Source organism: Cavia porcellus, unplaced genomic scaffold, assembly GCF_034190915.1.
Source record: "Cavia porcellus strain 051 isolate PalLab524CR breed Dunkin Hartley unplaced genomic scaffold, mCavPor4.1 scaffold_25, whole genome shotgun sequence".
Classification (NCBI taxonomy): domain Eukaryota; kingdom Metazoa; phylum Chordata; class Mammalia; order Rodentia; family Caviidae; genus Cavia; species Cavia porcellus.
The window spans coordinates 30521359-30547042 of NW_026947508.1; the positions used below are offsets into that span (position 1 = coordinate 30521359).

Sequence of the window (25684 nt, forward strand, 5' to 3'; positions counted from 1 at the left end):
TCAGCGGCATAAGCGTCTGCCTTGCAAGCAGGCAGTCGTGAGTTCATTCCCTGGTACCGATAAAAAGGAAAAAGACAAAAAAAAAAAATTTTTTTTTTCCCTCTAAGTACTAGTAACATTTGATACTAAATCTTTTTTGTTTTCTCTCTCTTTTTTTTTTGGGGGGGTCTTTTTGAGTCAGGGTCTTGCTAAGCATTCAAGCTGGCCTTGAGCTCTTTGTAGCCCAGACTGGTCTTGAACTCGAAATGATCCTCTTGTGTCAGCCTCCCAAGTGCTAGGGTTACAGGCATGAGCCACCACACCTAGTTTAATACTAAACCTTGTATACACTCATGTTAGACTTATAATAAATGTTATATGGACTCAAATACAATTTTCTTTATCTATATATCTACTTGGATGCCATTTGCACTAACATGTAAGCCCCAAGAGAGCAGGACTGGTCTTTAGCCACTCCCCTGAGAAGCAACGTAGTGCCTGGCACACACAGGCACTCAATGTGTATGACTATATCAGGAAACTTAAACTGAAGTCCTCTTGAACCGTGATCTTCCCGTGTGACTTGATTAAATCACTTCCTCCTTGCTGGGTCTTCATTTCATCATCTTTAGAGGAGGTACTTTAATATAAATAGCTCATGGGGCTTTTTGGAGTTTTTGTTTTTCTTCTTTTTGAAACAGGGTTTCGATACAGAGTTCAGGCTGGCCTCAAACTCACAGTGATCCTTCTGCCTCAGCCTCCTGAGTGCTGGGATTACAGATGTGTGTACCACACCCGGCCTTCCTGCGGGTATAACGTGCAAAGGCACTCCCACTTTTCAAAGTAAAGATTAGGAGTAAGTGCCGTACCTGCATGTCAGTGCTTTCTAAACACTCTCTTGGAATTCTTTTTCTTTGACTACTTCCTAACTGCCTGTCTAAAGGGACACCTCCTGGGGACAACGGGTTTGTCCCTGTGGATTCAGCTCCCATTCCTGGGTAGGGAGCATACTAGTTGGAAACTGCCTTGCAAGCCGACATCTTGACGATGGCACTCACATGAACTTGCTCCCTGGACCTGGTCCAGCAAAGACTGGAACATCTTCATTCAGAGTCTACGGATGGAAACTTTAATGTGTGATCTAGGGGATTTTCAGCACAAGGCCGTCTTCTCAGAACCTCTTCTCTCCAGAATCTAGCTCAAAAGGTAGCTGCCGACAACTCTTTACCGTACGAATTTACCATTACATGGCAACTCGATCTTCTCTCTGGCCACAGCTTCCTGTGCTCTCTCTTCTACTGCATCTGCACTCCCACATTCAGCTTCACATCTCCAGTCATGTCACCCAACCCAGCAAGTGATTCCTGGAGTTTTCCTTTCTTCTCACACTCAATTTCCAAGTGGGTGAGTCCTCTCTCTTAACTATTTTTGTATCTGATCCTATTCTCTACCCTAACCCCCATGCTCCCATTTAGGCTCTGAGTGTTCCTGCAAAGCCCAGGTAATGGACAGCCCCATTGTGCCCATTTTCACCTCTTTCTATTCACTTTGCCAACACCTAGAGGAAAGCATGAATCTAAGCAGGTTGGTTCTGGGTGTAACCTCCCTGGGTACTTTACATTCCTTGTGGAATGACATAAAGGAGTATGACATTAAAAGGCACCGATAGTCCTAGACTACTCCTCCAGCCCTGCTTCACACTCGCACTCCAACCCACCCTCTCTCATCCTCCAACACATTCACGCCAAACTATCTTTTCCCATGTTGCCTCTCACCTTACCCTGGCTCTGGGCATACATTATTAACCTTTCCCCAGTTCCACCACCACATGAACTACAAACTCATCCTTCCAAAGACTCCTATCAGGTACCACCTTCAAAAGGCCATCTCTGACCTTTTTCTTGTATTCTCACATACACAGTGCTTACTTCTACTCAGGTATTCATCATCATAAGGGGATCATAACTAGGTTCACTGCTTTCATCTTACCTCCTTAGCCAGACCACAAGTGACTTGGGAGCAAGGACTGATGTTTTTTCTCTGTGACTTTTAGCCACAGTTACATGCACATACTAGGCAGTCAAATGCATAGTGAACAAATAGCCTCATGTTTCTTCTCGCATTCAGGTTATTTCTTGGTGATGATGTCTAGGAACATTCCAGATGACCACTTACATACCTATAAGTGAAGCCACTTCCCAGTGAGAACCTACCACGCAGGCCGATCACAGTAACATCTGCAGCTTGATCTGAATGTGAGGAAGTGCAGACATATCCTATTTGCCTTGGGACTTCTGTACTTTCCTCTGCACATCTTAAAGCCGCTTCTCATGAGCTTTACTAAATAGACATTGCTGACTCCAGAGGTTTCTTCAGTCCAGGCCTAGGCACTGCAGCCTAATATACAAACCCGCAACCCTTTATCTGAAAAGCCTTTGAGTCAAATGTATTTTGGAATTCAGAATTTAGAGGATGTTAGAAAGATACACTATCGGCCTGGGGATTTAGTTCAGTGGCACAAGTGCTTGCATGGCAAGCCCAAGGTCGTGAGTTCAATCCCTAGTACCAAAAAAAAAAAAAGGAAAAATACATTATCTGTATCATATACTATAATAACCCCAGCAGAGCCTGAGACACAGAACAACTTATGAATAGCAATACTCAGAGGGATAAATAAACCATTAAATGTCTCATAACAGTAAGAGCCTTTTACTGAGCTCGAGCCAAACTTATCCCTACACACACACCCTACACCTTTTTGCAATACTGAGGTATCAAATCCAGGGGCGCTTACCACTCAGCAACAGTCCCCACTCATTGTTTTATTTTTTTACATTGAGACAGCCTCACCAAGTTGTCCAGGTGGGACTTGAACTTGTATTCCTTCTGCCTCAGCCTTCCTAAGTACAGGGATTCAGATACACACTCCCATGCCTGGCAAAATACTTTTCAGCATTCTGTACTTTCAGAAGTTTGAAACTGCCAATGAAGCATTAAGGACAGAAGTCTTGAGTACGTCTGACATAAGCATCAGAAAGACCCAGCATGTACACCTGTGTGCATACTTACTACAGGAATAAATATACGCATACACTTCTATGGACACATATAACTGCCAGGGTTTGGGTGCAGTTTGTCAGGTCTGCAATCCTGTCATCCACTCACCCCTCTTCTGGGCCCCTGTAGAAAGCCTCATTCTTGTGGCTTCATACTCCAGGCTGGAACTTCCTCATTTGCCGCCTCATCTGGTCTCCCACTTCTCTCCACCCAGTACAGACTCTGGACTTGCACACACTAAACTCTGATTTCATCTCTCTCTGCTCTAAGCCTTTCAGTGTTACATCACTGCCTACAGATTAAGGTCCAAACTGGTTCAGCTGGCATAGTCAGCCCTTTGCACATCACTTTGCTCTCTCTCATTATTTACCACCCAGACAGCCCAAGCTACAAAGACAGGTTCCCCCTACATGCCATCCTAACTCTTACCTTCATATAAAGTCCCTCCTACTGTCTGTATACATCTCTGTACATCTTCCCTTCAAACTCCAACCTCAGTTCCAACCCCCTCTTTTGTGAAGCCCTACTCAACCACACCCATAGCCAGGAGAGTTTTCTGAAATCTGAAGGATTTGTTGTTCACACATCTTGTTTGGCACTTTAAAGGTATCTCTTAAATTCAAGAGTATCCTGGAACAGGCCTTGGGTTTTGGTATAAAACATAGCTGGCTATTTCACTGGCTCTATAATTATCTCATATGAAACCTCACACAAATGATCTTAATTTGTTTCCTCATTTGTAAACTGGAGTTAACACCCTTACAAAGAAGTCAACAGGATAAACAAATGCAATCTATATGGATCAAGAGCCCAGCACAATACCTGGTACACAGCAGACACTCAGGAATTGTTTTTCTCCCTCTTCTCTGTCACTCCTAAACTCCACTACTTTGATAATAATGCCTACCATGTATGGAGTACCTCTCATAGCTAGGTACTGTAGCAAATGCTTCATGCATTGTTCTTGATATCGGCTTCATTTGACAAATAAGGATACTGAAGCCTAGAGCAGACATGCCCAAGGACACAGTCAGTAAATGGCCCAGCTGACATTAAAAGTCAGATCTGCTAAACTCCAAGGCCCTACAACTTCCCCTTTTGCAAGCACAAGCACAACACTGAATAAAATTAGAAATTCTGAGGGATAAATATATTACATGAATATGAGGGTCAAGTGTTTAGATTACAAAGCACAAAAGTACCATCATATTCTCCATAGGATGTGTGGGTATATGACTGTCACTGGGTCCTGAGCATCTACAAGGCAAGTCTAGGAAGAGGTGTCCCCTCCAATTTTCTCAGTCACCAGCCAGCACACTAGAAGTTATTGCAAAACCATACAAGCAAAATAATGTAAACTACATGCTCTGAAAAGACCAGACAACTCACACTAGCAGGATCAAGAGCGTTGGCCCAGTAACCACCAATGACACCACGCTAGGGGAGTATTACCAGGGAGCCACCCCTTGGATTCCATCTAAGGCAGGACAACCCAAATCAGCAAGAGATGCATTCACTTCATAGAACACAGAGCCAGATTCAACTACTCATAGGCTGGGAACAACTAAACAGAGCTAGGTTCAACTACTTAGAATCTAAGACAGACTGCGTTAATAATGACAGTAATAGACACACGATCATAAATCATATTAATAGTAAATACTTTTTTTTTTAATCAGTACCGGGGATCGAACTCACGACCGCCTGCTTGCAAGGCATGTGCTTACGCCATTGAGCTAAATCCCTAGCCCCTAAATACTTTAATCTATATATGGAATACTGTTTTCATCATTTTACATTTCTTACTACTATTCTATGAGATGAGTACTATTACAGACACCTCACAGATCAGGAGATAAAGAAGTTAAAGCAACTTACTCTTGAGCACACAGCAGACAGCTGGCATTCAAACGCAGGGATTCCAAATGGATAACCTATACTTTCAACCAAGTTATTTCTCAGAAAAACAAAGGATTCAGAAAGCATTCCTGGCAGAAGGAATAACTTCAAAAACACAAAGACATGGCACTAGGGTAATCTCAGACAAAAGTTAACAAATAAGATAAATTAAGTAGAAGTGAGTTTTGTTTGCAAAGTTGGAGATACAGAATATGAATGTAGGGATTAGAGCTCAAGTATGAGATTCAACGACCTGAATTCTAGTCCCAATTCTGTGACTGACCAGGTGGGTGGTCACAAGACTGTTATCTACCCTCTCTGAGCCTCAACCTTCCCAAATGAAAACTGAGGATTCTCTTGCAGAATTTTCATGGCACAGACCCAAAGTAAGTGCTTAATAAATTACAACTGCGATGATAATACTAGTGATAACAGTGAGAAATTCAGAAACTATAAGACTTTGACTGTCATTTGGAGTTTGGATTTTACATTTTTTTTTTAACCAGGGATCAAACTCACAACCTCATGCTTGCCAGGCAGGCGCTTATGTCACTGAGCCAAACCCCCTGCCCGCATTTTACTGTTTTTTTAATATTTATTTTACTCTTATAGCTTCCCAAGTATTTGCACAGCACATAGTATACCAGACAAAGCCCTTCAGTGAAGTTCATAACACAGGGACCTGGCATTAAAAAAGAATGGGAAGAATCCATTTTTACACTTCAGTCTGGCCACCCCTCCAAATCGTTTCTTCTTTTTTCTCCTTTTCATTCTTTTTTAGTTTCTCTCTCTTGTGTGGTACTGAGGATCGAATCTATCCATAGCCTTCTCACCTTTTTTTTGGAAAGGAGAGTCTCAGTAAGTCATCCAGTTGCTCTGGCTGAGCTGGAATTTGTAATCCTCCTGCCTTAACCTCCAAGTGCTAGAATCACAAGCGCACCACCACACCCTGCTTTTGCCGTTGCTTTGTGCCACACTGTGGATTGAACCCCTCACCTTCCCACTAAGCTACCTCCCTGGCCCTTGCTCATGCTTGTGAGTCAGGCTGGCTGAACAGCCCAAGATGACTCCCACTCACAGCCTTCCTGCCTCACAGGTGTGCACCAGCACAGCCGGCTTCATTGTTATTTTCTTTAAAGGCAAATAACTCTGCTCAGTATTTTTTCCTTTTTTGCAACATAGGTTTGTTGTTGTTGTTTTCTTGAGACATGATCTCCCTGTTCAGTTCAGGCTGGCCTTGAGCTTGTGCCAATCCTCTGGCCTCATGCCCTCTCCCCACAAGGGTGGGATTACAGGCAGACACCACCACACCCACTTTAAACATTCTTTGTTCTGTTCTGTTTTGCTTTGAGATGGAGTCTCAAAATGTACCGCAAACTGGCCTTGAACTCAAGGAGATATTCCTGCCCCAGCCTCCCAAGTGCTGCCATTTCAATCATGCGCCACCATGCCTGGCATCGTATGGCTTTTCAAGAAAGTACAGATTTTAACATTTGATGATTATAGTCCCAGCATTCAGGAGGCTGAGATAGAAGGATCACTTGCAAGTTCAAGGTCAGCCTGGGCTACAGTTGAAGTTCAGCCTAAACTGGATAGTAAAATCTTGTCTCAAAAAGATAAACAGAACAAAACAGAAACATTTGAAATGAGCAGACATCTCTACGAAGCCTGCTCTCAAAATCCAATATGCACCTTACACAAATGCAACTTACACTACCAAGGACTAAATGACTAGTTTAGTTTAGTTTTCAAAGAAGAGGATTATGGCTCAAGACATTGCAAGAAACAGGTCAGCAGTAACGGGTTGCTGGAGAGACAATGTTTTCCTCTAGGCTCTCCCTCGATAGGCCTTCTGTGACCTGTCTGTGATGTGGTAACAGGGCTGAAAGTGGGCTACAACAACCCAGGAAGGGGAGAAGAGGATGCTGAGCACATACAAAGAGGAAGGAGGCAGGAGTTGTGGAGCTACAGACTGTAGGAGTCTCTATATTTCAACCAAAGATAGACGCTTTTTTTTTTTTTTTTTTTGGAGAGGGTTTTGCTATGCAGTTCAGACTGGCCTTGAACTCATTTTTGTAGCCCAGGCCTGCCTGGAACTCACAGGGATCTTCTTGCATCAGCCTCCCGAGTGCTGGGATTACAGACGTTTGCCACCTGTACAGGTGTGAGCATGCCTGGCTCAAGATAGACACCTTTTTAAAGAGCACCTAAGGAGCAACACAGCGTCTGCCTGGCAAACCAAGGTCCTGAGTTTGACTTCTGGTACCAACAAAAAAAAAAAAAAAAAGAAAAAAAGAGCACCCAGCGGCACAAGCGCTTGCCTTGCAAGCACAGGGTTGTGAGTTCAACCCCCAGTACCAGAAAAAAAAGAGCACCTAGGGATGTTCAAGACATTACACTAGCATTTGGGAAGGACAGGGGGATGGAAATCACATTAGCAGCAAGTTCAAATTTATAAAAATGCAGCTAAATTTGAAGTCAACAAAAAGGTGAAAAAGTACAGGCTCTTCTCCAGAAATATAAGCAGTCCAATTTGAAAAAAAAAAGGGAAATGAAGGTGATTGAGGTAAATAAGATTAGAGAGGCAAGCTGTGGCCAGGCTGTGAAGGACTTAAATGTCACCGAGAAATTTAAACTTTATACTGTGAGCAACAAGGAGTGGTGTAATACTCAAATTCACAGACAAAAGAATGGGATGTGCAGGTATAACACATGACTGTAATTTCAGGAAGGATCACAGGTTCAAGCCCATCCTAGGCAACTCAATGTTTTAGCAAGACCCTGTCTCAAAATTTAAAAAGAAAGGGGCTGGAGATTTAGCTCAGCGGCATAAGCGCCTGTCTTGCAAGCAGGCAGTCGTGAGTTTGATCCCTGGTACGGATAAAAAGGAAAAAGATAAAAAAAAAAAAAAAAATTGAAGATTGTGAAAAGTGGGCAGATAAGATTAGCACACAGGAAAAGAAATGAACAAAAGTTGCTTATTAGACATAAGAGCAGCCAGGTGTGGCGGCACATACCTATAATCCCAGCACTTGGGAGGTTGAGGCAGAAGGATTGCTGTGAGCCAGCCTGGGCTACAAATTAGGCTGAAGGCCAGCCCGAACTGCACAGAGGCCCTGTCTCAGAAAGACCAAAAAAAAAAAAAAGACATAAGAGCAAAGAGAAGAGTTACGGTTTTAGAGATTATATTGAGAAAAAAAAAAAAAAAAGAGAGGAAAGAAATAAAGACAGTTTCAAGAAACCACCGTAAGAGAGATCCTGAAGAACAACCTAGCTTCTATGCTCTGTGGGTGGCACTTAGCATGCTGCGTGCTAAGTGTGTGCTAAGTGCTGTGTGCTAACTCAAGAGACTAGTCTAATAAGCCAAAGCGCATTAGTGAAAAGAAAAATATGCAGGTGACTTAAGACATACACTTTATTCAAATCCTCATAATATTCCAACGAAAGCAAAGCTGGGCAACGGAGCGCACACCTGTAATCTTAGCACTTGGGAGGCTGAGGCAGGAGGATCACCATGAGTTTGAGGCCAGCCTGGACTATATAATAAATTTAAGCCCAACCTGTACTATACAATGAGACCTTGTCTCAAAAGAGAACAAAATTTTTTTTTTCTTTTATCGGTACCGGGGCTCGAACTCACGACCACCCATTTGCAACGCAGGTGCTTACGCCGCTGAGCTAAATCCCCAGCCCCGAAAAAAAATTTTTTTTCTATGAAAGTTTTCTCATCCATCTAGCTTCAATTCATAGACAGGTCATTATTAAAGCCTAAAAACTTGTTACAGTATTTCTTTTTTTTGTTTGTTTTTGGGTTTTTGTTACAATGTATTTTAAGCAACAAAAATATCATATGTAAGTCAATTAGTTTCTATGTCCCAACACAGTCTTTCCTCTAATAAATATTGATGCCTTCCTCTTCCTGAATCTGTCCCCAAGGATTTTCCTATGCAAAGCTCCATTTCCAAGTGAATGCTTATGGGTCACCTCTTTTGCTATAGACAAGCACTGTGGAATTCCAAAACAAACAGTTTACACACACACAAAAATAATCCTTTGAGGTTTCTCCTGTACTAGAGACATGGGGTTAAATGGGACCAAGAAGGAAAATGGATAGGGGAACAACAAAAGGAGGAAGAAAAATGAGCAGAGTTCTCTTTTGTTTAAAGAAACAAAGTGATCAAAATTGGTTAATTTTCACAGGAGCCTGAAGAACTACTCATAAAGGTAGAAATGATAGGTGATAATTCTACCTCTAAAATAAACAAAAGCAAAGTCATTTTATCCAGGATCTGTTGGCCATACGGGTTTTATTTATTAATACACACAAAGAAAGAAAGAAGAAAAAAGAACAACCCGGGGCTATTTTTCTAACATCTTCTCTGGCCCCTACTCTGGTAATCTAGGTTACCCTTTCTGTTACTCTGAGACATAAATAGCATTCATTTCCTTTCACAGGCCAGGCAGATTTTAAGGGTTTGCTTCCTGGGTCCAGTGGAAAAAAAACTCATAACTAATTCCATTCTAAATTTGAGTTACTACAAAGATGGCTCACTTTGAATTAACTTTAGAAGAAAAAAAAATTGCAGAAGACCAAAATTTGCTTGCTATTAACACTGTTACAGTGAAGCCAGGTATGGTGGCACACATCTGTAATCCTAGCACTTGGGAGGCCGAGGCAGGAAGATCCTTGCAAGTTCAAGACCAGCCTAGGCTATAAAATGAGCTCTAGGCCAGCCTGAACTGCATAGTGGGACCCTGTCTCAAAAAATAAATAAATAAATAAACCCAGAATAGCTCCCAAGGGACTTCTGAGTAGTTGAGGCCATTTTACCCTTCATAATCCTCTGTAATGCAGCACCAGGTCTTTACATGTAGGTGAACCCTTTTTTATTTGGTCTGAGACAGGATTTTGCTATGTAGTTCAGGCTGGCTTAAATCACTATGTAGCCTAGGCTGGCCTCAAAGTTGTGACAATTCTCCTGCCTCAGCCTCCTGAGTGCTGGGATTACAGGAATGTGCCACAAATTTGCCCAGTGAATTTCTTAAATAGTGACTGAGATTAGTGAACCCTGCGTAGGACCCTCAGTAACGTTTTCTAGATAAAAAGATCTAGCAATAATGAGATATTTCTCCCAGGCCAGACCCTATTCCTTATAAAGAAAGAAAAAGCCACTCACACGCAACCAAGCAAATTAAGAAGCAAGCAGAAAAGCTTTTGCCTAAGACAGCTACCAGTTTAAGGCCAGGGCAGGTCTTAGCAGCTGCTCTTACGAGACTAAGAGAATCAGATAAACAGGTGGCCATTCAACCGGAAGTATACATCTCACTTCAATACCACAACTTAGCTCCCAGATACCAATCTGAATTTGAAGGCATGGACTCCAACTGTAAACTAGCTTCATTTCATTTTTCTATTACAATCCTACATTCCTAAAGTCAGCAAGGACAAATCAAAGAAAAGAAAGGATATTTTGGAGAGAACTGCTAAAGTAAGATCTTTCTTTTCTCTACCAACGCAAAAGTGGGTGACATGCTAGCAGATTCAGATCACTCCCAACACATCTAGAGCATAAGGTGCTCTTGCCCTTAGCTCACCTTCCAAGGGCCATCTTCCTCCTAGAATAGAGGAAGATTTACCTCTATGAATAGAGTATCATTAGCCAGACACGGCGGCACACAACTTTAATCCCAGCACTCACGAGGTTGAGGCAAGAGGATCACCAAGAGTCTGAAGCCAGTCTAGTTTCCATAGTGAGTTAACAACTACCTGAACTACATACTGAGACCTTGTCTCAAAAAAGAAAAAAAACCCACAAATTATCAATTTTCTTTCAGTCTGCCACCCCCTTTAAGGGGAGGGTGCCTTTAATCCTCCTGTCATGTGCCACAAACAGCATTTCAAAGCAGCTGTGAATCTTCTGGCCATTTGTATGTAAGAACCAAATTCACTACCTGTTTCCCTGGGGGCTTGGATCTATTGGAGCACTTACAGGAGATCCAAAGGGTTTCTTGCACCTGTTGAAGAAATAATTCCTCCTGGAAGCAGGAACATCTCTGAAATGCTGACTCAAATATGAGGACTTGATGCCATTTTTACAGGAACAACTTAGCAGTTACTAGTGTAATCCTACTTGCTGTGGATATTACAATGGTGACAGATTCTTTTAAACTAAAAGTAAAAGCAAAACCTCCACAACAACCCCTCTCTGGTATGGCTAGTTTTTCTTTTGTTAGAGGAAATGAAAGGTTCTGCGATCCCTGCACATTTCTCACCCAGGGGTAGATAACTAGCTTCAGAGCTAGCTGGCCTGATTTTTCACAGAATGAGCCACTCCACCAGCCTGGCTGAAAACGCTGAAGCCACATCTTGGTGCTGCCATTAGGTCTGTCCTCCACCAGTTATCTGAATTCTGGTAGTTCTTCTGAAGGGCAAAGAAAGATGTGCTCGTGACTATAAACGCTCTCCCATCCCTGTACCACAACCCAGAATGTCATGGAAACTGAAGCAATTGCTGTCTAAAGATCAGTTCAAGTAAAACTGAGATAAGCCAAAGAAAGATGTGAACTATCAGCACCATCAGGCGCTTCAATCGCATCTTGTGGCTGCAACGAAGAAGCAGAAGCACGGAGGAAGAGGCCTTGCCTAGTTTCCTCTCGGTTTACAAACTCTTGTGCAACACCGCTCATAGTTTCCAATCCTTGTATGAGCGAGCAGCGTGCGTGCCCGGAGTTGACACAGCTACTTGACAGACTCTTCATCCCTAGCAAGCAACTGAGAAAAGTGGTACAAACAGATACCTGAGGTTATGCCAAAGCTCACACGAAACTGGTGGTTCATGGGCATTTGGGGGGAAAACACCAAACAGCCCTTGGAGTTTAAAAAAAAAAAAAAAAAATCTCCTGGAGCTGACCATAAAAGGCAGGTCTGCAGGTCCTCGCAAAGTACGGTACTGACCCAAATTTCAGCCCTGAGTCCCTTGCTCTTCAAAGAACAACCTCCAGCTCAACAATTAGCCTTTTGTGCAGCACCACACTACTCCCTTTCACCTGTAACCTCATCCCAGCCTCCAGTCCCAGGGTGGACAGGGTCTTTGGGCCGGCTCTGTGAACGAACAGAGAACCCCACGTACACGGCACCTCATCTAAAAGAAAGCTCTGTCACAGGAGGATACGCTCCCCAGAAACACACTCGCCAAACACACTTGCTGAAGGTCAGGACTGAAGAGCAAGCTCGGCTGGAGAAACTGAGACCCCGAGAGGGCCAGCCAGCAGGCCAAAGTGACACGGAGAGCTGGACGTAGGGCTTCACTCAAATCCCCGCCTGCGGAACCTTGGGGACCCGGTTCCTACCGGCCTCGCTCGTCGCGCCGGGCTGAGAACATCCCCAGAGAACTTCAGCCCAGCCTCCCCGCCTCGGCAGGGCCGGGACTGTGGCCTTCGTCCACCGCCAACCCGCAGGCCCTGACCACGTGAAGACCAGGTCCGCCGTGGCCCCCGGCCCAGACCCCAAACCCAGCTTCCCACCGCCCGGCGGACCTGCAAAGACGCGCTCCCGAGAGCTGGCGGCGGCGGACATTTCCCTGCCGGCTTCCTCAAGCTCTTCATCCCGCCGCCCATCCCCGGGTCCCGCGCACTCCGCCCCCAGGATGCCCCGCCCCCACGTGCCACCTCCTCCAATCGAAAGTAAGATGTTCCGTCGCCCCGCCCCTCTATAGATTGGGACCCGCCCCCTTAAACCTCCAATCCCCACCGCCCCTTGCGAGACGGATACCTACCTCTGCCAATTGTTGTGTATCCAGGCCAGGTATCCCGGGCCAAATTCCAAACGCGGAGCGTCCGCGAGTCTGACTCTGGCTCCACACATTTGTATCTGGACAGCCACTGGAATCCAGGATCCTGCGTTGCAGGGTCGAAGCCTGTGACAAGAAAAAGGAGTTCAGACTGAGCCATGTGTTTGAAGGCATTGAAGAGCCATTTCTCTATGATTGGATTCTCTGGAGAAACTCCAATCCCGGTTCCCAAGCACAGCGTAAATCCAAGGCCCAGATGCAGTAATGAATGCGACAACAGTAATGTGCTCTGCCATTCCTCCAACCGAATGGTGCCTAGTGCTAAAGTCTGTGCTTTATACGTATGTGTATTACGTCCTTAATCCTCCCAAGAAACTATGAGGTAGGGAACTGTTATCCCAATTTTCTGTAGGGGGCAACAGAGTTCAGAGAGATTAAATCAAAGGTCAGAGTGTAAGCTTCAAAAAGGTAACGGTATTGAAGAGTGGGTTGGTAGGTAACCAAGCCAGGTGGGATGGTGCACACCTGTAATCTCAGCACTTGGGAGGCTGAAACAAGAAGATTGCCACGAGTTCGAGGTCATTTTAGGCTACATAGCGAGTTTAAGGCCAGCCTGGATAACAGTGAGACCCTGTCTCAGAAAGAAAGCAAGACAGAAACAAAGAAAAGTAAACCTACCTATTTCCTCCATCTGTAACGTGCAAGCTACTCCAAAGAGATGTCTATAAATCAAAATAGTGTACCTGCTATGAAATAGACAATTTTCTGGATATAGTGGCATGAGCCTGTAATCACAGCACTCTGGGTAGCTGAGGCAAAAAGACTTCAAGTTGCAGCACTGTCTGAGCAATATAGCAAGACCTTTTCTCAAAATAACAAGTAAAAAAAGCACTGGAGATGTAGCCTAGTACAAAAGCACTGGGTTCAAGCCCCAGTACTGGGGGGAAATTTGTTATAGTTTGGATCTAGATTTAAAATGTCTCCCAAGGGGCTGGGGATTTAGCTCAGCAGCATAAGCACCTGGCTGGCAAGTGTGAGGTTGTGAGTTTGATCCCCTGTACCACAAAGAATTTTTTTTAAAGTCTCCCAAAACTGGACATTGTGGGACACACTATGTGATCCCAGCACTCTGGAGAGTAAGGAAGGAGGATTGCCCTGAGTTTGAGGCCAAACTGGACTATGTAAAAAGGCCAGCCTGAACTACATAGCAAGCCACTGTCTCTAAATAAATAAATAAAATGCCTCCCAAAAGTCTCACATGTTTGGAAGGTGATTGTATCACGGAGGTGCTATATCCTCATCAGTGAATGCATGTATTCCATTGATCAATGCGTTCCTTGGCAAAATAACAGGAGGTGGGGCCTAGTTGGAGGTGGGTCATTGAGAGATAACTTGGGGGGACTGGGGATTTAGCTCAGCAGCATAAGCGCCTGCCTTGTAAGCAGGCAGTCATGAGTTCCATCCCTGGTACCGATAAAAACAAAAAAGACAAAAAAAAAAGAGAGAGAGATGACTTGGAAGGCAAAAGTGCATCTTTTTCACTGGCTCCTTTCTTTTCTCTGCTTCTCCCCTGCCTGGGGATGAGCAGCTTTTCTCTACCATGCCTTTCCACAATGGGTTTCTGCTTTGAAGCCGGCCAATGTTAGACTAAACTACTGGGAGCTGTCAGCCGAATACACCTCTGCTCTTTTTTTTTTTTTTTTTTTTTTTTTTATTGGTACCTGCGATCGAATTCACGACTGCCTGCTTGCAAGGCAGGTGCTTATGCCACTGAGCTAAATCCCCAGCCCCCACCTCTCCTCTTTTAAGATGTAGATATTTTATCCAGCAATAGGAAGGTGATAAAGACAATCCTCAAGACAAGTCCTCTGGTTCTCCCTTAAAAAGATTACCACCAATCCTTCCTAGAAATTCTAGAGCCACCTCTGCTTCTGACTCAAATCCAGGTCTGTCTGACTGCTAATCATTTTGCTATCTTGCCTGTTCAGCTTAGAACTAGACAAATCAGATGGAAATGAGTTGGATTTGCAAAGACTTGATAAAAGAGAATGAAGAAATCCCTGTTGTGACAGCTCAGAGAAGTGAAGTTAATACAGTTTCCTTGCTGGCTGGCCTGCAATGGGATAAAGGAAATAAAAATAGATAAAAAGAGACAAGGAAGGGGCTGGGGATTTAGCTCAGCGGCACAAGCGCCTGCCTTGCAAGCAGGCAGTCGTGAGTTTGATCCCTGATGCCGATAAAAAGGAAAAAGACAAAAAAAAAAAGAGACAAGTCTGTTGTTTGTGTCCTATATTACCATAAAACTTTCTCATCAGGCTTTTTTTTCCCCTTGTGCTAGCCAGGCGGGTGCGGTGCTGCTGAACTGTATCTTGGGCTATACCTTAAAGCTTTGGGACAGATCTTTTACTCACTTCTGCAGGCAGCCATGTTAATATTCAAGAATGTTGGGTACTACAAGGTTTATTGGCCCTAAACTTATCTCAGCTTCCTTCAGAATTGAAGACACCAAGATAAGGGTAAGTAAAGGAACTTTCAGGGACTCTTCAGTTGCCAGCTTTCACACCCTCTAAATCCCTGGAACAGTGGCTAGAAGTCTTCAAAGGTACAATCACATCAGATTTCATGGAAAGCAGAATCTTCCAAACCACCCCAAGCAAGAGCAATAATCACAAGGTAGAAACTGAGGCTCACAGGTGCATACACACATGCACATAGACAAGGGAAATCATCTTAGGAGACCAGAATTGCCCCTCAAACAATAAGGATATCTTCAGAGCTATAAAAGCCAACAGAACAGAGACAGAGATCTATGGGCCTGGCCCACCTCTGCTAACCCTTAAAAGCTGATGTGTTTTTGTGTCCAGGTCAGTCTGAAACTCCTTTATACAGGGAGCCCCGCCAGTTTCTTTGGCTGCAGCCTTTTTTTATTCTCCCTCATATCTAACTCTGCCTGATAAACCTTTCCATGCCTCTCCATGCAAATTCCCTGATATATCTTCAAATCCTTTTTCTGTGATGGCAGTCGGGGAACCTACTACCTACTGCACAAGGCAAATGCACTGAGGTCCCCACTCCTCTTTGAAGGGCCTTTTCAAACCCCTTGTGGTGACAACCCTAGGTATGGCAGGGATCCCAAAGGTAAGAGGATTGTAAGACAGACACCCAAGCTTACTAAAGAGAAGTTGCTCTTGACTTCTGTCCCTCATTTTAATGGCAAGAATCAAGCTCTGTTCATCTGTTGCACGATATGTATGAAGGGCCTACTCTATGCCAGACACTATTCTGAATTAGTTGGGATAAAGCCAGAACATTTCTAACTCATACCTCCATGGCCCTTTATTCTCATTGATCTGACAGCTTCACCAACTCTGCAGTTTAGCTCTCTCCCCGCCCCGATCATTGCCAAGTGCCAGGGCCCTGCCACAAGCCTCTTTTGTGTGTGTGTGTGCCTGAATTGTTGTAATCCATTCTCTCTCTCTTTTTTTTTTTCTACTGGGGATCGAACTCACGATCTTGTGCTTGCCAGGCAGGTGCTTAAACCGCTGAGCTAACTCTCCTAAATCCCCGGCCCAATCCATTCCTCTTGCTCTCCCTGCTCGGGACTCTCCCTTTCCATAACTATTATCAAAGAAGCTTTCCAAACTTGCCAGGTCACTCACCAGTTTCAGATTCCTTAACTGCTCCCTGGAAGCCACAGGGCAAAGTCTAAACTCTGTCAGTTATTCAAGACTCTGCTAGCCATCAAGCTGGGTTTGGTGGTGCACACCTACAATTCCAGTACTCTGGGAGGCTGAGACAAGAGGATGGCAAGTTTGAGACCAGTCTGGGCTATTTAGCAAGACTCTTAAAATTAAAAATGCGATGGGAATGTTAGTGCTGAGGCCCTGGGTTTGATCCTTACTACCACAAAATAAATATATAATAATAAAAGAAAGAGAAAGAAAACCTCTTCATGAGAATACCTCCCCTGGTTCAGCTCTTGCCTCCTATAAGTTCAGTTCCACCAAAGGGCTTGTGTTTCCCAACCACTGACATGCCTGTTTCTTCCTATTGCTGCCTGGAAATAAAATCTCTTGTACTTCCTTCTATTCTCAGTTTCAATATCACCTCCTGCTGGGTAAGGTGGTACACATCTGTGATCCTAGCACTTCAGAGACTGAGGTAGGAGGACGGCCAAGAGTTTGAGACCAGCTGGACTACATAGTGAATTTAAGGCCATTTGGGCTACATAGTGAGACTCTACTTCAAAGAAGAAAGAAATAAAGAAAAAACACCTCCCACACAAAGCCTACCCTCAACCATAGATATAGAGAGGGTGTTACAGACTAAGAGACTAATCAAGCAGTAGAGCAAAACATGAAGGGTTAGACTGGCAAACCACCATAGCCAGTCTTGCCTAACTTGGCTCTACAGTTCACTAGCCATGTAGTCAGTAAGGCTTTTACCCTTTCGGAGTCTCAGTGTCCACATCTGTAAAATGGAAAAACTGAGAATACCTATTCTCAGTGTAAGGTGATAATAAGAATTAGATGAGATGTGTGAACAGGTCCTAGGGTAATGTCTAACACATCGTGAACAACCAGTGAATGCTAGCTAGAATTCTTTTGCACAAAGAGAACCAACACTTTCTGAGTTCGCTACATCATAAGCACTTTCATATGTGCTACTTTTAATTCTCACAAACCCAAGTTTCAGAGCACTGCTTACTTTCCAGCGTGAGTATCCCCATCTGAAATGCTTGGGACCAGAGGTTTCAGATTTTAGATTTTGGAATGATAACATAGATAAAGAGAAACATTTTAGAAATGAGACCCAAGTCTAAATGCAAAATTCATGTGTGTTTATGTACTCCTTACAATCTGAAAGTAATTTGATACATGTAAAAAAATCAAACATAGATTATATTAGATAATATATTAACAAAGCTATCCAGCTATATCTTTTTTTGATACTTTACAGCGAGCCTTTACACTGAGCTACATCCCTGGTCCTTTTTTTTTTTTTTTTTTTTTTTGAGATAGGGTTTTACTATGTAGATCAAGCTGAGCTTAAACTATGTAGCCCAAGGTACCCTTGAACTCAAAGCAATCCTTCTGCCTCAGCCTCCCAGTGCTGGGATTATAGGCATGTGCCACCATGCCCAGATTACACAATATTTTAAATAATTTTATAGATAAACCTTTACAGTGTGTAAATTTCCACATTCAGAAAGTTTTGGATTTTTGGAGCCATTTGGATTTTGGATTTTGGAATTAGGAATGTTCAACATGCATTACTATCACTACCCCTCCTACAACTGCTACTAATAATCATACAATAAATTATCTTTTTTTTTTACTCTAAGATTTAAATATAAAATTCTCCCTGCTTACAGAATAAATTTTAAACTCCTAAGCCAGGCACTTACAGCTGTATCATCTTTTCCTTTTCCTCAAAGCCCGTACCCTTCCTGGCAGATCAAGTGAAATAGCTGGCAGGCCCTAAGGTTTGGGCTGCATGGTGAGACCATCACAGAAGATAAGCTCTCCTCCATTCTCACAGTGATGTTACCTTGAAAGGAAACCAACAATACTAGCTACACCCTGGCACCTGGCAAATTGAATTTACATATCCTCTGCTCTGCACATAAACTCTTCTTCACCTGCCAGGCAGATCTCTGATCTAAACAAATTCTGTCCTAGAGACTACCAACATGTCACTCCAAGACCAAAACTAGACTATCTTTTCAGCTGTAGTGGAGAACAGCAGAGTTCAAGGGACAGGAAACCACATGACAGATTTCCCTTGGTTCTAGCCATATGAGAGAAGGAGATGGGCTTCTAGAAGCTGCTGATCCTGCCAACTTGTCAGAGGTTCTGAATCAGGGTCACAGACCTTACTCTGTGCATCCCTTCCCAGAGCCAGGAGAGCAAAGAGGCTCTAGTTAATACCAGGTCCAGAAACCATAAACAGAAATGCAAACACCATAGCTGACAAGTGAACTAGGGCACTGCAGCTTCATGCCAGCAGCTTCATGAAGGCACATAAACCATGTAGTGAGAGTCCAAAGGATGGACAATCAGCTGGAGTGGGTTGGCCAGTGAGAGGTCCATGCTTGCTAACCCTCCCAGGAAGCCTGGGGTCTTACCTACCTGGACAGGCCCTGGCAACTTCCTGGAGGAACGTCCTGGTGTGTGAGCCAAAGGGGAGCTGGAATACGAGGCTGAGCTCTGCTGTGTCCAGTTGGATGGTCACATCTGAGCCTACACAGAGGAGCAAGAAATGAGTCCTTGGCTACCAGGAACTGAGTGCTTAGCTGCATTTTAAGAGTGGAATCCCCAGAAAGGAGAATCAGTGACTGAGGCTCCCAAAGCCTCTGGGCAGTATAAGCTTACTATGGGTTGTGGCAGGGATGACAGGAGACCCCTCTGTACCCTCAGTTCCAAATGAACACATCCTACTCTACAGAGGGGGTTGCATAAGTCTCTGAAGTCAATAACCCTCACCACTGCAGTGCTAATGGAATCGGAAGAGACAGGTTCTCTGGACTTGTAGGCTTTTCCCCTTCTAGTGGAATGAAAAGCATGTAAAGGTAACCAGAGGGATTGTTTATTAGTCAGCCTATCTGACAGTGCCAGGTACTGTGCTGGGAAGTAAGAATAGTAAAGAGAACATGTGTATCCTCAAGGAGCTGGACTGGAAGGCAGCTTGTCCATAGCATAAGCCCTGTACCCAATGGTACCTAATGAGCACCCAAAAGCATGTGCCAAAATAAAGAAAAACCATCTAACTGCAAGTTTGTGCCAACCTAATGAACAGAAGTACTCTAGCATAGTGATTAACAGTGTGGGCTACAAGCAGGGTACAGTGGCACAAACTTATAATCCCACCACTCAGGATGTTATGGCAGGAAGACTATGAGTTTGAGCCCAGCTTAGGCTACATAGCAAGTTTAAGACCAGCTTTTACCAACAGAAAGTGAAAAAACAAGAAAAGATTAGCCTGTACCATGTACTGAGACCTCACCTCAAAAAAAAAGCAAAAATGAAAACAGAAACCCACAAAAAAACAAGCATGGGTTCCACAATCTGGATTCTGAGTTTGAACCATGATTCTGAGACAGCCAGACCAGCTCTCAGTCTGATGGAGTCAACAAACATACCAGGAAATTTGGAGTAAAAAGTAGGATAGGCGGGGCTGGGGATTTAGCTCAGCGGCATAAGCGCCTGCCTTGCAAGCAGGCAGTTGTGAGTTCGATTCCTGGTACCGATAAAAACGAAAAAGACAAAAAAAAAAAAAAAAAAAAAAAGTTAAAAAGTAGGCTAGGCTAGGCATAGGGGTGCATGCCTGTAATCCCAACACTGGGAAGCTGAGGCAGGAGTATCACAAACTCAAGGTCAGCCTGGGTTATTTAGCAATTTAACAAGACCCTATCTCAAAATAAAAAATAACATGGGTTGTGTAGAGCACTTTCAGAGCATAAGCAAAGCCCTGGTTCAATCCACAGCACTTGGGATGGTGGGAGGATAAAAAGGTCAGCCATTTGATAAGTCAGTCCAGACATATCACCATGAGACAGAGGCTGATAAGAACGAGAAAAAAAGGCACATGTATCAGCAAGATACAATTTCAGGCCGGATGGGCTGATGCATGCCTAGCACTCTGGAGGCTGAGGCAGGGGCATCATCAATAATAGTTTGAGGCCAACCTGGGCTACATAATGAATTCAAGGCTGGCTTGAACTACATAGAGAGAACCTGTCTGGAAACAAACAAACCATTTCAAGGATTCATCAGTCAAAGACTTCCTGGGAAGAGCTACGTGTAGCCGGAACCCCTACAGGATGAGTAAGAGTTAGTCATGTGTAGGGAGCTGTGAGGCTTTCAGGAGGAGGGAACTCTGCTGTGGGACAGGCGAGCCTGAGGTCATGGGAGCTGCCAGTGGAGTAAACGAGGTTGGGGGTGGCGATGAGATTGCGGAGGTGGGCGGGGCGACCCTGTAGGGTCTACTTGCCACTGCAAGGGTCCTTGGCACCATTGCTCTCTTCCTGGAATTCTGTACCCTGTACCCAGCTAGGACTCAAGACTGAGAGGACCACTCACCGAGGATGTAGACTTCGTCGTCTGAGGACACTGTTGGGGAAGGAGGCAGAACATCTTTATAACTGAGCACCCCGGCTCAGCATCCTCCTTCCTCCCACCGCCCTCACAGGGCACAGGTGAACTTGGGAGCATCCAGAGGGGAGGGGCTCATACCACCCAGGCCCCTGCGGCACCTTCTTCCAGTGTAAAGTCCCGCGAGACGGGCACTATCTGGTCCAAAGTGACATCGTCCCCGGTAATGGCCATCCTCCGGTGCGTGTACAGGAAGAGGCTAAGGGTAGGAAGCAGAAATGAGGGCTGGGGCCATTGGCTGTGCTTCAGGCCTATCTTGGATGCTCACACGTCCTCGTGGGCCCCTAATGGTGGGCTGGAAGTGCCCTGCCTACTCACTATCCTCAAAGCATCTCTTTCAAGAATGCCCACAGACACTGCAATTTATGATGAACTCATCAAGGCTGAATTTTAAGCTGGGCTTGGTGGTGTACACCTGTAATCCCAGCACTCTAGGAGGCTGAAGGAGCCTCAAAAGTTTGAACCCAAGGCTAGGTAAAGAGGATGTAAAAAGATTTAAGAAGTAGGGGCTGGGTATTTAGCTCAGCAGGCAGTCGTGAGTTCGATCCCTGGTACCGATAAAAAGGAAAAGACAAAAAAAAAAAAAAAAAAGATTAAGATGCGACATGCATATTTACCAATTCCCCATGATGAATGTAATCATCATGTACCACAAATATGCACCAATAAAAATTAAAAATTGGAAAAAGACACACATAAAAGCATGCTTCAAACTTGAAAAAAAAAGTTTGAACTCAAGCTATTTTTTTTAATTTTTATTTTTTATTTAAGGAGAAAAGAAAAAAAAACAGTGAAGGGGTACAAGTTATACAGATTTACAGAAGAAAAAAATGCGCAGTAGGAAATCACTAGTTAATGAATTACATATTGCCATCTTAGAAATAATTGTTCAAGTCACAAAATTAAAGCTTGTAGAGTGGACATTCCAACAATGATACTGCAAACAGTGAACTCAAGCTATTTTAACAACTCAGTGAGATCCATCCAAAAATAAAAAATAAGGTATGTGGTATATGCCTATAATTGCAGCACTTAGGAGGCTGAGGCAGGAGAATCTCCACAAATTTGAGGCCAGCCTGGGCTACAAAGTGAGTTCAAGGCCAGTCTGAATTGCATAAACCCTGTCTCAAAAAACAAACCAAAAAATAAAGAAAAAAGAAAAGGGGACAGGAATGTAGCTCATTGAGAAAGCCCTGGGTTCAGTCTCTAATACTGGAGGGGAAAAAAAGATATAAAATAAGAAAGGGCTGAGGTGTAACTTGGCACTTTCAGAGTTTAATCCCCTCTATTACAAAAAGAAAACTAAAGTTACCATTATGATGATGATTGAGACCCTGCCTTGGCAGGATGGGTTAAATCTAGCTGGAGGACACAGAGAAGACTAACCATGTGCGGGACAGGCAGAGACCGAGCCCCTCACTCACGCGTGTTCCTGGCCCCCGTGTTCCAGGCTGTGTCGCACGAGCCCCAGCAGGCGGCTCTGCCTGCTGTCTCCCTCATACAGTACACCTTGTACCGCCTGCTGTTCGGAGTCAAGGAAAACCAAACCCTGCAAGCTGAGGCCAGACCTCTCCTAATCAAGCCCACTCTGCCTTCCCTGCCTGTCTCCCGTTCCCCCCCTTCACTGTGTGGACTTGGGTGAGTACTTCATCTCTCTGCCTTCTCATTCTTATCCCCACCTTCACAAGGCTTTGAAGCACCAGGCAGAGAGCTCCGGATAAAGTGAGTACTTAGTGTAATAACTGCTTTCCCCCTTCCTGAACAGCTCAGAGTGGGCAGAGAATGGTAGACACCTTCTGTCTCCCTCCCAAGGCCAGGACGGGTACGCGGGGTTGGCAGCTCAGAGCAGGAAAGGATATGATGATGCAGTATTCCCCCTCTGCCAGAGTCTCCTGGATTGCCACAGACTGGTCCATGCTGGCCCTGCTGAGCTGATACTCCCTGGACCAAGGTGATGGGAGCCTCCTTTGGTCAAAAATTAGCTTTTGGGTGATCCAGCTGCCTTAGGGTGCTGTGAGATAGGAAAGAGGGGCTTTTGTAAAGTGAGAAGGAGAGAGAAGGCCTGATCCTTCTCCCTCAAAAGGACCTTTTCAGATTTTGAGAGGGACTCATCTCTTTGCCCTGGTCAGATCTCTAATAAGTTGTACCACTCTCTGTTTGGATAGGTACCCAATTGGCTCCTGAGTGAGGTCCAGTCTACTTGTGGGGAGTGGGGTACCTGGTCTTGTTACTGGAGAGGGGAACCTGGACCCTTTGCTCCTGGGGCAGGGCTCTGCCTCCCTGTTGAGGGAGCATTATCTATCCTTCTGGAGCCTCTGTGGGAGGTGTTGATGGTGTATGTGAATAGATGAGAACATTCTACTTACTGGTAGAATCTTCCTATCCTAGAAGTAATCCAGGCCTAGTCTTCTGCAGACAGGAAAAGTGTCTCATTGCTCTTTGCTCCTTGCCCCACCCAGCAGGCCCCATTGCATCAGCCACAGGTCGGGGGTGTCCAGTCCAGTAGCCGCAGGGCAAGGGTCCCAGCTGCCACCTGGCCTACTCCCTCCTGTCTTGCGCTGGCTCCCAGCCCCTTGTCATTGCCACCTACCGGTACCTCCTGAGCTGTCACCGCTGAGCGCGGGAGTCTGAGCCACGGGTTGGGCCATAGACTACATTTCCCAAAAGACCCTGCGCTTCAGGAGGGGCAATCGGCCTGCAAGTCCCAGCATGCCCTCTTTTAACCCCCTAGGTCCTGTGATAAACTGGGCTTCTTCATTAGAAGCGTTTTCTAATGAATGCCATAAACTTAATCCTCAACCTTCTGTCATGGGGCTAGGGATTTCTGCACAGAGCCCAGAAGGAAGATGGTCATGTTTATGTTAGGAGAAAAATTGACGATTTTTCCCCCTCCTAAATCCATTTTCAACTTTTCTCACTCCAAGAGGGAAAGCTTACTGAAACTCTTCTCCCCCAAATAACTACCTTGTTCTAATTTAAGGAAAAAGAACAAGACTATGAAGCACTTTTATCTCCATATTTATGGTAGACAAACTAAGATCCAGAGAGGTTATGCGATTTGATTACAGCCCAACAAGCATCAAGACTGGGACTCAGCTGAAAAATTGACTTCAATTTTTGTACCATTTATATGGACTTGCACTGCCATATTTCCTGCCTCAGTCTCACCCAGCCTCCTCACCCATGGTGGCTCTTTGAGGGTAATGGATATAACATAAAATAACACTGTTCATAGGAGATACTGTGTTGACTATCACCAGAAGAGGGGACCTGACCCCCTTGCTCTCAGAATAGCCCCAGGGAGGATTTACTGTTCTCAAGACTCCTTCCCTGATTCCCCTGACAGTATCCTTCGGGGAACAGACCTTTCTTCTTTTGGGCCTCACTGTCCCCATCTGAGACAGGGAGATTGGTTCAGAAAGACAAAACTGTTCACCTCAGATAAGGGATTGTAGGAACATTCACTTTAGGCCTGTGTAAGCTCAACAGCCCAGCAGTTTCTGGCACACAGTGGCCCTCAGAACTAAGTGAATTATTCAATGAATTATAATAGTGAATTACTCAATGAATTATCTTTGTTTCTACAGTGGTGAGAATCAAACCCAGGGCCTTGGGCATGCTAGGAAAGTGCTCTATCAATAAACTACATCATCAGCCTTTAGCAAATACATTTGTCACTTTGGGGAACTTGTACGTCAAAGCATCTTCTCTTTCCCTCAGCTGTGCTCTAACAACCCATTCAACTTGTGTATGTAAACCTCTTCCAGATGCACCTTCTTCCCAATTGTTTCTTCCTAGGAATATTCATAGCCCAAAGGGAGCTCAAGTTTATTGAAATTCCACTTAAAAGTCATGTAGGGGGGGCTGGAGGTTTAGCTCAGTGGCATAAGCGCCTGCCTTGCAAGCAGGCAGTCGTGAGTTTGATCCCCGGTACCGATACAAAGGAAAAAGACAAAAAAAAAAGTCATGTAGGGACAGACAGGGTTGATCTAGACCGTGACAGATCAAGTAGGTGGAAGTTACAGCAGGAAACCAAGGAATTCCAACTCTAGTTTGAATGAGGAAGGCCAAGAGGCGGAAAAATGGGATGTGACCAGGTGTTTGTTACAGATGAGGAAACTGTCTCCGACAGATCATGGAGTCTTCCTACTTCATGGGCATTGGACATAGGGTTTTCTATTTTGTTTTCAGACAAATCCCATCCCCTCTCTGGAATTTGGACTAAGGTCCTCTCCCCCTGGAAAAAGAAGGGGTAGATTTGAGGGGTGATTGCTGGACACCCACCATGCATGTGTCACTGGCCATAGCCACCACACCGTATCTATTCCTGCCTTCACCTCCCAAAGCAGGCAAGCAAGAATGAGACACTCATGTTTCTCCTGGGAGCAGCAGACAAGGTGGTGGCCATCAGAGGGGAGTGGAGTAGGGCTGCCTGGAGAAGTGCTGATACCTCCAAAGGGGGTGTGGCACAAGTCCTCTATAAAGCCTTGACCTCTGCAATTTCCCAGGGGCATGTGGGCAACTCCAACAAGACACCTTTCTCTGCTGTCACCCTGCACAAACACATGTAAGCACTCATGTGTCCTTGGAACTTGTGGGGTAAGGGCAAACTGACTAATCAGTGCGAGGGGAAGGCAGGTGTTAGGAATGGAGTGTGTTGGGAGTGCGACATGGAAAGTAGAAAGGCCAGCTTTGGGGAGTCCATGAGGAGGACCATCTTACAAGTAGAGGCCAGTCAAACGAGGTTTTAAGGTTAGGTGGTCATAAAAGGAGGCAATGAAAACTGAGCTGTTTGAGGGTTTATTA

At 44.7% G+C, this 25684-nt stretch overlaps 1 protein-coding gene across 3 annotated transcripts in view; it reads right to left on the reverse strand.

Moving 5' to 3' along the window:
* The window catches only part of Inpp5b (inositol polyphosphate-5-phosphatase B), a 57711-nt gene extending 34168 nt beyond the window's left edge, over nt 1–23543 (reverse strand). The window contains exons 1-7 of one of the 3 annotated variants that reach the window (XM_013142326.3): nt 23469–23543; nt 22738–22889; nt 22303–22397; nt 20980–21077; nt 20807–20836; nt 18857–18967; nt 12711–12851 (exon numbers count right to left, since the gene is read on the reverse strand). In XM_013142326.3, coding sequence (XP_012997780.1) covers nt 12711–12851; nt 18857–18967; nt 20807–20836; nt 20980–21077; nt 22303–22397; nt 22738–22794 — 532 coding nt within the window. In that variant the 5' untranslated portion in view covers nt 22795–22889; nt 23469–23543. Of the gene's footprint in view, nt 1–3144; nt 3241–12471; nt 12671–12710; nt 12852–18856; nt 18968–20806; nt 20837–20979; nt 21078–22302; nt 22398–22737; nt 22890–23468 lie in introns of those variants that run through there. The other 2 variants (XM_023560937.2, XM_063236112.1) reach the window with 2 other exon arrangements.
* Between the last annotated feature and the right edge of the window lie 2141 nt (nt 23544–25684).